Source organism: Apodemus sylvaticus, chromosome 13, assembly GCF_947179515.1.
Source record: "Apodemus sylvaticus chromosome 13, mApoSyl1.1, whole genome shotgun sequence".
NCBI lineage: Eukaryota > Metazoa > Chordata > Mammalia > Rodentia > Muridae > Apodemus > Apodemus sylvaticus.
Genome location: NC_067484.1, coordinates 52597923 through 52609999, shown reverse-complemented (window position 1 = coordinate 52609999; position 12077 = coordinate 52597923). Strand labels below are relative to the sequence as shown.

At 42.0% G+C, this 12077-nt stretch overlaps 1 protein-coding gene across 1 annotated transcript in view; it reads left to right on the top strand.

Annotated features, from left to right (window-relative positions):
* The window catches only part of LOC127663645 (small conductance calcium-activated potassium channel protein 2), a 35842-nt gene extending 28002 nt beyond the window's left edge, over positions 1-7840 (top strand). Inside the window, exons 3-4 of the mRNA XM_052155298.1 lie at positions 7006-7424; positions 7786-7840. Of these exons, the coding sequence (XP_052011258.1) occupies positions 7006-7424; positions 7786-7840 (474 nt within the window). The remainder of the gene's footprint in view (positions 1-7005; positions 7425-7785) is intronic.
* The last annotated feature ends 4237 nt before the right edge of the window (positions 7841-12077 follow it).

Below are 12077 nucleotides of genomic sequence, written 5' to 3'. Positions count from 1 at the left end.
ATTTCTGAGTTCGAGGCCAGCCTGGTCTAAAGAGTGAGTTAGTTCCGGGACAGCCAGGGCTACATAGAGAAACCCTGTCTCAAAAAAAAAAAAAAAAAAAAAAAAAAGACTGCATAAATATCTTTAACCCATCTCACTATTAAATTATTCAGCATATTCCAGTCTTTTGCAACTATAAAAGCAGGGCTTCAACACATGGCCATGCGCTTGCCGTTGAGCATGCTTGTAAATGCACGCATGTAAGGGAGTTGGAAGAGCACGACCCTGGAAGAAGATCCAGCCTGTTGAACTGCCCTCCTCAGGAGCTGGTGGGATTCACACTTGCACCTGCAATGCATGCAAGTGAGGTCAAGTGCTGGTCTTTCCTCTCCTCAGAAGTGCAGCATGCACTTCTACAACTTTGTTTTCTTTTCCTGGCAGTGAGGATTGAACCTAGGATCTTGTTATGCTACAGGCAAGTGCTCTTCACTGAGCTATTCCCTAGGCATTCTTCTTCTTATTTGGAACAGGCTCTCCCTGTATCAGAATGGCTTTGACTCAAGTGTCTGCTTCCTTTCTAGCTATAATTACAGGCCTGTGTTACCAGGCCTGACTACTTTTTTTAAATCTAAGTTTAAAAACAAAAACGAAACATTTTCTAATTTCTCTTTTGCAATTAAAGCTGAGTTTATTTACTTTAAACGGGCTTAAGGGTCATTCCTGATACTTGTGTCTCTTACTGATTTTTCTATTGTGTAGCTGATTTCTATAGGAACTTCTCTGTCCAGAAAGTCCTTTTTTTTTTTTTATTCAATATATATTTTATTTACATTTCAAATGATTTCTCCTTTCCTGGCTCCCCACTCCCCTAAAGTCCCATAAATCCTCTTCTCTCCCCTTGTTCCCCCATCCACCCCTTCCCTCTTCCCTGTTCTGGTTTTGCCCTATACTGCTGCACCGAGCCTCAGAAAGTCCTTTGTGATAGAGATGGAAACACCCCCTCTCCCCATAATTTGTTGTTTGTTTTTATTTTGCTCATTTCATTTTGCTGTTGTCCTTGTGAAAAACAAAAAGTTACAGTTTCAGGGACTGAAATGTCTCCGTGTTACTGTTCATTTGTTTTACAGCTCAGGCCTGCAGCACAGCCACAAGGCCTTCTTTTCCCGGAGCTTAAGGAAGAATTCCGACCTGCTTCCTTCAGTGTTCTTTTGGGTTCACTCTCATGACCAGATCTTTCATAGGCGTGCAGTTTTCCTGGGAAGCTCAGATCTCAGTCCTGGGTCCAACTTTGATAACCACTCACTTGTCTGCAAGTCACTTTACAATAACTTGTACTATCCCTGTTGATGGTCTAGCCTTTTACAGCTGTGAAGCGCCCATGTACCAGATGTGTTTTGCAATTTCTGTCCCTGCCACATGGTATATTAATTATTATATTTTATTGAGTATAAATACTTCTTACTTAGTTTTTACTTTTATCTACCCCCTCCCTTTCTTTCCCAAGACAGGGTTTCTTTGTTTGTATAGCCCTGGCAGTCCTGGAACTCACTCTGTAGACCAGGCTGGCCTTGAACTCAGATCTGCCTGCCTCTGCCTCCAGAGTGCTTAGATTAAAGTTGTATGCCACCATACCTGGCTACATTTCATGATTCCTTAATGACTACATGACTGACGTATTCAGTGAGGGTTTGGGTTTTTTCCTGAGCAGTACCCTTGATTGTGGTCTAGCAAAGGATTTTGGGATGTGTCAAATGCTGTCCCAGGGAGAGCCCAGAATCTTGCAGCATGTTGAGAGGAATGCATAAAAGAGGTACCTAAGGCCTCCACAGCTTATCCTCTTCCCTTCACAGCAGGTCACCAACTGTGTAGCTGGCCCCTCCGCTGTATTCCAGATCCTAGTGGGGTAGACATGTATCAAGTTGTGGCTATACAAGCAAATATATAAGAGCTGTCCTGGGAAACTGAAGTTTCTTGTGGGCTGTATTCACGACTCATAGTCTGTGAAGAGTACTAGCTTTAGACTCAGAGTGAAAGGAAGTAATCATCCCCCCAAAATGTTGCTTCTCATAAGAATGTCAGGATTAAAAAAAAAAAAATAGGAACGGAGATCTGATTTGCTATCGGTCATTCTGATGAACTTCCTGTGAGCTACCTGGGAGCGGAAAAGAGCACATCTATTACAGAGATGATGTGAAATTCAAATAGAATATGTCTGCACTTAGACTTAATGTTGACTGTGAGGGACTGTAAATGTTTAGAATGCTTTTGTGTTCTCTAGAGATTATCGAGTGTGCATTAATGCTTCTCTGAACATAGTAAATACCATTTTACAGTTTGTAATTGACAGCCCGCAGTCCTTGGCGTTCAGAACGTTACTCTCTTCTCCTCCCTTTGCAGACTCCTGCATTTCACACCTCCTGTGGGCTCTACCTTTTATGTTCTCCAAACTTGACCTTGAGAACTGTCATGTCCTGCTCTCTTTACTTTCTTGTATTCCTCATCTGATCTCATAAGCCACTTAAATACAGATGCCTCCCAAATTTATTTCCATGTTCCAGGTTTCTCAATATGACTCGTATAACTTAATGTATTCTTGGCACCTATATTTGGATATTAATAGCCAAAATTGAGATTTTCTTTCGTACTTTTGTACTCTGCAGAGTTTAGAAAATGTTCTCAGAAAGTGTGGCCTCACCATTTATTCTGTTGTTGTTTTTTTAAAATATTTTATTTGTTGTTTTTGTTTGGTTGGTTGGTTTTTGTTTTGTTTTGTATTGCATTATTTTTCGTGGTAGAAACTCAGGAATCTGTGAGTCCTGCTTTTTGTTTTATCTTTCCCACATTAAGTACATCAGCAAACTCAAGCAATATTGTAATCACTATGCCCATCAAAGCATTTCCATGGCAACCCTTAGTTCAGGTTTCAAGGATACTCCAACCAGTCAGATTCAGTGGTGTTGTCTAACTTGCATCTTTCTACATTTGCCTCTCCAAGTCCCCCACAGCAGGAGGATGAGGCTTGCAGGTCGTATCCTGTCATTTCTTTGCCTAGAGGTCTTAGTGGGTTCCCGTGTAGATGAACGAAATCCTGTCTCAGTGCCATTTCTCAAATGGACTTTCTGATGGGCTCCTGTTTGTCCCTTTATTTTTTTTATTTTTATTTTTATTTTTTATAAATATTTTTAATTTCTATATTCTTTGTTTACATTCCAAATGATTTCCCCTTTCCCGGATCCCCCCTCCCCATATGTCCCATAAACCTTCTTCTCTCCATCCATTCTCCAATGGCCTCCCTCCTTTTTTTCTCTGTCTTTATATTCCCCTCCAATGCTAGATCAATCCTTTCCAGGATCAGGACCTTCTCCATACTTCTTCATGGGAGTCATTTGTTATACGATTTGTGCCTTGGGTATTCAGGGCTTCTTTAAACCCACCTTCCTCCACTCTGCCTCTTGGGCATTTAACTTCAGCCCCTTTGGTGTTCTTTATTTCTTTGAGCACACAAAATAAGTTGTTATAAAGCCACTGCCTTCACCTGTGCTCTACCCTGCCAGGGATGTCCTTTACATGATGGGTTGTTTTTCTTATCAGTTTCCTGCATTAAGTGGTGCTCCCTGAAGTCCTCCCTGATGGTCTTATCTGTTATTGTTTCTTATTTATCCTTCCCCATCTCCTGTCCTGTTTGTTTCTATCGTTGCAACATCCAAAGGCTTAATTACTTTATTAAATTGCTTCAAGTCATCTTTTGGACATTTTTCTTTCTGAATCAAAATTAATTTCTGTTAGCACACTCTCTGTCTGCTAAGAATTCTGTAACATAGGAAATAGCATAGCCCTGGTACCTGGCGTTTAGAATTTGGCATGGACAATTAAATGAATGAACAAAAGCATTATTTTTGTTCTGAGGAGAAGAAAATACTTCCTGACAACACTTCGATGCATACTATCAAGCCCAAAATAAGTTAAGCTATCTAATAATAAAAGGGAACTATTGAATAGATAGATAATAAAAAGAAATGAAAGAGAAATTTCCCCCAGGAAAGTTACCAAAGAAGAAAATTATCTGTATCTCTTGTGTAATTTCAGAATCGCACATGTGTAGTGACTTATCAGTCAGTAGGATATGCTTGGTGTAAATCTGCAGAATGTTTGAGTTAAACTTAGGTCAGGCATTTGTTATTTTCATCGTCCAGGAGTGTGCGTAAAGAACACTAGGACCATTGCAGGACTGAGGAGAGTGATTGCTGAGGTAGAAACATGAGAGCAGCTGCTACAAGGAGCATCTATTCACCTCTGACAGGTAGATGCAGTCCCTGTGTCAAGCCTCAGAGACATGGAGGGGTCAAAGTCGCATTGTCCTTTGTGAAAATATCAACAGGAGGTAGAGAAGCAACTGTAGTGCAGCAAAGATGTGTTAGATTTGGAGGTACTATGACATATAGTCTTTGATAAGCTAGAGTTTGCTACATGATGACTTTCTAGGCTACAAGACAGAATGCGGAAGACGCCGAAGGAGCTGCAGGGAGCAGGTTTTGTAATTTGCAGCTGTAGGAACTGTGAGGAAGGGCCGTAAGCAATGAGCTTGGAGATGGGCAAAACCTTATGCACAATGCCTGTTTGCTGATGTAGATTAGGCTCTACAATCGGGGAATGACGAGATTTTGAGTGATCCTGTAGGATTCTATAAAGTACGCTTTCCAGTGACTCTTAGATGATGGAGATTATGAACAAAAAGAGGAATCTGGTATGGAGGTAAAGGATGAGATCGCCCAGGGAGGGTCTGTCAGGGGGAGTTAGCTACAGATCCTGGTGGCCAGGGAGGGTCTGTCAGGGGGAGTTAGCTATGGATCCTGGTGGCCAGGGAGAGTCTATCAGGGGGAGTTAGCTATGGATCCTGGTGGCCAGGGAGGGTCTATCAGGGGGAGTTAGCTACGGATCCTGGTGGCCAGGGAGGGTCTATCAGGGGGAGTTAGCTATGGATCCTGGTGGCCAGGGAAGGTCTATCAGGGGGAGTTAGCTACGGATCCTGGTGGCCAGGGAGGGTCTATCAGGGGGAGTTAGCTATGGATCCTGGTGGCCAGGGAGGGTCTATCAGGGGGAGTTAGCTACGGATCCTGGTGGCCAGGGAGGGTCTATCAGGGGGAGTTAGCTACAGATCCTGGTGGCCAGGCAGGGTCTATCGGGGGGGAGTTAGCTATGGATCCTGGTGGCCAGGAAGGGCCTATCAGGGGGAGTTAGCTACAGATCCTGGTGGCCAGGGAGGGTCTATCACGGGGAGTTAGCTACGGATTCTGGTGGCCAGGGGTAGTGGAGGACGGATGACACTGAGGTCACTGAGAACAGCCGAGATGAAAAGAGCAAACAGTGTAGAAGCCGAGGGAATGAACTGAATTTTTCCTGAAGTGGGGGGGATGACAGAAAAGTAACCAGAAAGTTAGCATTGAAGTCTACTTTCTATAGTGAAGATAACGTGTTGGCCTTCACCAGAGTGGCCCTGGGCCTTGTGGCAGGGAAATCCTCCTGGAACTGAAGGAGCCCTAAGAAAAAGCCATTCTGTGCAGTGCGGACAGCTGGCCTTGGTTGCCTTTTGTGTCTTCTATTGTTTTTGGTAGTGGTGTGAACTTATTGGAATATTCCTCAAAGTGGGAGGGCACACGGGTACTAGGGACAGTGGAGTTCAGTGTGACCTTACCTCAAACACATGCAGCATGAGAAAAGCTAAGAGGAAAGGGTAATGTGGGGGTGGGGTGAAAATGGGGTGGAGCAGAAACAGAGTCCTTTTAAAGTCTCTTAAAGATCCTTTGTAGTTGTGTGATTCTCAGCCCCTTTGGAGGTAGGTTCCAGTTTTACAGTCTGCCCTGTCACTCGGAAGCAAGTTGTAAAGAAAGTATATACTTCTAAATACTGATATATATTTGATAAGAAAAAAAAAGTGTGATGATTTTCTATCTTCTTGACTCAAGGATCACACAGAAGAGGCAGTTTTGTCCTCACATTAGTATTTTTGCAAAGTAACAGTAGAGCAAAGACCACTCCGGGTCACAGGAGAGAAGGGACACATGCAGGGTTACTAAGCGGGAGCAGGGATCTGTGTGACCTCTGTGGAGAAGTTCATCCCCCTAGAGGAGAGCACATAGAGCAAAACCACGGGGAATCTTCCTCCACTCTGCAGCTCACTCACCCAAGAAAGCAAATGTGTCCGTTTTGGTGGTTTTTACTCTTAGCTTAGCTGGCTACTTAGCAGAAGGGCAAGAAGACCTCTTTCTCAGTGGAGAGCATCAGGCAGATGGGTCTTCCTAGAATGCGGGACTACAGTATCACAGCAGGATTGGTACCCATGGATTCCTGGACTCAGATGCCAGGAGCCCCCACAAATCATCATGGGCAGCCAGAAAAGTGAACACATAGTGCCTTTGGTCGTTTGCGGACAGCCAAGGTCTGATCTCTGTGTTTACAGCCAGGGAAGCGAGGTATTCTTTTCTCCATTGTGGTATGAGAGAGAGCAAAAATAAGAAAAGGTAGTCTTTATTAGGGAAGAATTGAATAAGATATAAAAAAGCAATAGTAAAGGAAACTAGGGTAAATGATTCTGCCACATTTTTTCTGTGGTTTCTTGTGATTTTTTTTTTTTTTCCTGAGACCAAGAATATGACTTGGCAAAAGAATGCTCATGGGTCACTGCATTCTAGGATGGAGCAGACTGTAGAGGCACCCTAAATAATCATGCATGGGTTGAAACACTGTCCCTTCGAAAAGAGAGCAATATGTTATACAGCAAAGTCCGCGATGCGATTGTCCAGTAATGCCGACTCCCAAATATTTGAGTTCCTATGTAGCAGGCTGTTCATTTAAGTTTTAGGAAATGCAAGCCCCGCCCCCTAGGATACTATTGCCCTCTTCTAGAAATATATACCTAGCTAGACTTTACGCGCTAAGCATCACCTGTTATGTCTTTTTGCGTTCTGCACTAACCCTTGTGGAGCCTTCATGCCATACTGAAGCTGCTTTTCTACTTTATTTTTTCAGTTATTCATGGTGGACAATGGAGCAGATGACTGGAGAATAGCCATGACTTATGAGCGTATTTTCTTCATCTGCTTGGAAATACTGGTGTGTGCTATCCATCCCATACCTGGGAATTATACGTTCACATGGACAGCCCGACTTGCCTTCTCCTATGCCCCCTCCACAACCACCGCAGATGTGGATATTATTTTATCTATACCAATGTTCTTAAGACTCTATCTGATTGCCAGAGTCATGCTATTACATAGCAAACTTTTCACCGATGCCTCCTCTAGAAGCATTGGGGCACTTAATAAGATAAACTTCAATACGCGTTTTGTTATGAAGACTTTAATGACCATCTGCCCAGGAACTGTGCTCTTGGTTTTTAGTATCTCATTATGGATAATTGCCGCGTGGACTGTCCGAGCTTGTGAAAGGTAAGTTTCTTTCTTTTCCTGAAAAAAAAAAAAATTGCCATATAGAATCTTCAGAAGTAAGAGAAAGAGCATGATGCACCCAAGTTTTGAAAATTTTACTGTCTTTTACATAACAAGAACAAGTCTTTCTTGAACTTTTCCTGCATAGAGCTAATGTGTTAATGGTTGTGTGTTCTGCTTTCTGACTTGATCAATTTTCCATAAAGGGTTGTCTTTGTAATCTATCAAAATTCAGAGACTGGGACTTTTTTGTGGTGACTCTGTATTGAAATATAGTATGGCTACTTCTGGTTTAAGTATTTGATGATTGTTGAAACGAGAAGTCTTAGAAAAGTGTTGCTGTTACATATTTGAACTCTAGGGAAGCTGATAACCGTAGCACCAATCTGCACTACTGTGTGCATGATTACCTGTGATGACTTCATGGGTGCATGAGTTAGTTTCTGTTGAATGTTCAAGAGTGAATAGAAAGAGACAGTGCGTGTTTCTTGTCTGAAAAGCTCTGGTGTTTTAGGGGTGCACACATGTCCTTGGTGTTCAGAGGCTACTCACAGAGTCTGAATCAATCAATTGCATCATCAACAATGTTCACTGTGATCAGCAAAATACATTTATGAATGACCCATAGAAAGATCTATTAACAATGACTCTGACTGTGATTATATGACTCTGGACAGGAAAATTCAAGGTGAAATTAGCACATGAGAGATCAGACCGGGTTCTAGCTCTTTCTCCTGCTCAGAAACAAAATTTTACAACCTCACCATGCACAATGTGACCAGATAACCCTCATTTTAGAACTCTTCCCTCCTCTGCACTGGAATAAATAGTCCTTTCTTTTTACTTAATGGTTTTTGCTGTTGTTTTGGGTTTGTTTGCTTGCTTTGGTTTTTGTTTGTTTTGGGGTTTATTTGCTTGTGACTCACTTTTATGTGTGATTCTTACATAGAATCATCTCGAAACTCTCCCCATTCTGTAAGCCTCCCTTCTCTTAAGACATATTAAGTATTCTTACATTTCTCCCTTGAACTGTAGCTTTCACAACCACTTTCTTTTGCAGCTGTCATGTTGGGGAGGGGTTCTTTGTCATGTATGTGTGTGTGTGTGTGTGTGTGTGTGTGTTGTATGTGTCCATATGTGTGTATGCATGTTTATGTAGGCATGTCTGTGTTTGTGTACATGGGTACATGTATGTATATACATGTGTGCATGTGTATATGTGTATGTGTGCCTATATACATGTGTGTGTATGTGTTATGTGTGTGTTCGTGTGGGTATATATGTGTATGTATGTGCATGGGACGGTGCCCCTTTCTTTATTCCCTTATTCCCTTACTTATTGGCTGTGGCTGATTCCATTTTGTGATAATCTCTAAGAAAATGCAGTGTTTGAGAGGATGACCTTGACAACTCGGCAGTCTGTAGTCTCACATGTGGTTATGAATAGTGTGGCTGGATATAAAAATTCCAAATTGGGAAGTCATTCCTCCGAGCAGTGAAGAATTTCATTTCCCTTTGTGTTCAGAGTCCCACAGTATGGTTCTATCCTCATGTTAATCTTTTGTTGTCTTCCTGAAAGCCTCAGGGATGGCCATACCTGTTCAGATTCTAAGGATTAAACCAACATCTCTGAGGTGGGTAAAAGTATCCTGAGTAATATTTGCAGGGGTTTGGGCGGTCTCTAGAGTGACTGTTTCTAAAGACTGATTTAAGTCACCTCAAAACTGTTCACCTGCTGTGCATTTTCTTTTTTAAAATGGTACATACTACCCACCTTTTCCCCCAGATATAGAAACTCTGAGGCAAACAGTACTAGCTTATAGCAGCCCAAAGGATATGTGTTTTGTCATGCTTGGATTGTTAGATCATAGCCATTCCTGTCTTCATCAGCAGACAACGAAAAGAGAAAGTATCCATTACACATGGGACCTGAGTCTGCAGCCACTAGTAACAGAAACGAGTCAACAGACCCGTGGTCTTGTGGGAAAGAGACAGATGCTCAGGATTGCAACCGCCAGGCTGAGTCACAGTTTGCAGTTTCGAGTGTGGGTGACCTCAGGCCGGGCACATTACGTCTTCTTGCTCATGTTTCTTCATTTGCAAGCTAAATGGTTTGCTTATCCCCTATCTAGCTTAACACTTTATAATGACACAAATGTGAAGAGAAATAAAGTCATTACCCAACATATTGATAGATTTTTTTTTTTCCACATTAGATTTTTTCTTTTCCTCAAATTTTGCATTTTGCTTTGGAAAAATCTTCAGATTGTGACTTGAAGGTACAAAAATACGTATCTGTTGGGACTGGGCTCCACAACACTGCGTTTTCATTGGTTGTGGTTTTCTGTAATGGTCTGTCTGTTGGAAAGAGAAGTTTCCTTGATGATGGGAGATGACTGTGTTTATCTATGAATATAAAGACAGGTATTTAGAATGAGGTTAAGGGTTATTCTGGTTTAGTAAAGTGGCAGTTGTGGGTTCTTCTCTAAGATTGTGTCTTCCATGGATGTCAGAAGCCACACCCATCACGTCTCATCAGCGCGGCTCTTTAAACCTGAGCTGAACAAGAGAGCAATTGACTTTCTCTTGTGCATGGGAAACGCCCAGAAGCCTCAACACTATCCAAAGAACCACAGGCAACTAAGGAATGCTGAGAGCAGGAGTCTTCCCCAGGGAAGAACACAGTAATTGACTACCCAGTAACACTGGCTATTCCTGAAAACGTACTTTTAAGTACCATTTTCCAGACTGATCACTTTGTATTTAGGAATGTTTATGTGTATATAGATATGCATGAATCAGCAATTAATGAAAAAAGATGTCAGGAGTTTGAAAAAGAGCAGGGAGGGGTATATGGGAGAATTTGAAGGAAAGAAAGGGAAAGGTTAAATTATATAATTGTATTATGATCTCAAAAATATGCAAAGATATATAAATTATTTCACAAAGTTCCTTTTTATTTTTTATTGGATATTTTATTTAATTACATTTCAAATGTCATCCACTTTCTGGTTTCCCCTCTGGAAACTTCCTTGTCCCCATCCCCCTGCTTCTATAAGGTTACTTACCCACGAACCCACACACTCCCACCTCACTGCCCTGGCATTCTGCTCTACTGGGACATCAAGCCTCCTCCCAGGACCAAGGGCCTCTCCTCTCACTGATGTCCAACAAGGCCATCCTCTGCTACATATGCAGCTGGAGCCATGGGTCCCTCCATGTGTACTCTTTGGTTGGTGGTTTAGTCCCTGGGAGCTCTGGTTGGTTGATATTGTTGTTCTTCCTATGGGGTTACAAACCCCTTTCACTCCTTCAGTCCTTTCTCTAGATCCTCCATTGGAGACCCAGTTCTCAGTCCAATGGTTGGCTTCAAGCATCCACCTCTATATTTGTCAGGCTCTGGCAAAGCCTCTCAGGAGATAGCTATATCAGGCTCCTGTCAGCAAGCGCTTGTTGGCATCTGGAATAGTGTCTGGGTTTGGTGTCTGTATATGAGATGGATCCCCAGGTGGAGCAGTCTCTGGATGTCCTTTCCTTCAGTTTTTACTACACACTTTGTCTCAGTATTTCCTCCCATGAATATTTAGTTCCCCCTTCTAAAAAGAACTGAAGCATCCACAGTTTGGTCTTTCTTCTTCCTGAGCTTCATGTGGTCTGTGAGTTGTGTCCTGGGTATTTTGAGCTTTTGGGTTAATATCCACTTTTCAGTGAGTGCATGTGTGTTCTTTTGTGACTGGGTTTCTCACTCAGGTTTCCATTTTAAATGTTATGACCCAAGCCTTCCTTTCTTTCTTCTTGAGATCAGTTTGTCTTCCTCTTTCCCTTGTTTTCTCTCTTCTTTCCTCCCTCCTTTCTTCACTCTCTCCCTAACTTCCTCCTCTCCTTTCTGCCTTCCCTCCTTCCTATCCATCTTTCTTTTCTTTTATAAGTATATACTGTTTTCATATAAGCAGAACTCTTACTTATCTGAGTGAACCACACAGTTTTATCATTGGCCCATCTAAGTAGCCTTGATACATTCAAGGGGAAGATTCATATCTAATGGAAATTCTCTTTTTAGTTAATTATAAGAATTCCAGGAATATTTTGAGACTGGAGATGTGGCTTCGCTACTAAGTGTACTATGTACTGATGTTGCAGAGAACCTAAGTTTGGTTCTTAGCACCCCTGTCACGTGGCTCAAAACATCTTTAATTTGAGCTTTGGAGCATCTGAAGCCTTCTTCTCATTTCTATGGGTAACTGCACTCATCCATTCACATATAACCACATATACACACAAGCATCCTGCTGGCCACGTATCCACACACAGATAACCACATATATGCATAATTCAAAATAAAAGATGTTATTATAGGAGGTCTTTGACAAACTGGCGAATGGGGCTAGTGTTGTACCACACCAGGAAACTCTTCTTGTGTTACAGGATCTTTTAAAAAACAAAGCTAAAGTTACTTTGTAGACGTTTAAGAAAGTCAGGTGTCTTTCTGGAGAAGGTTCTCTTGCAAACTGATTCCTGTTCTTTTACTAAGCACAGAGTTTTTACTTTTAGTTTTAATGAGTTCTCTATTGATTGGGAAGACATCCTATTGGAGACATCTATTTTTCAATCCCTGGCATATCATTTACCCAACATTTATTTGCCTGTGAGTAT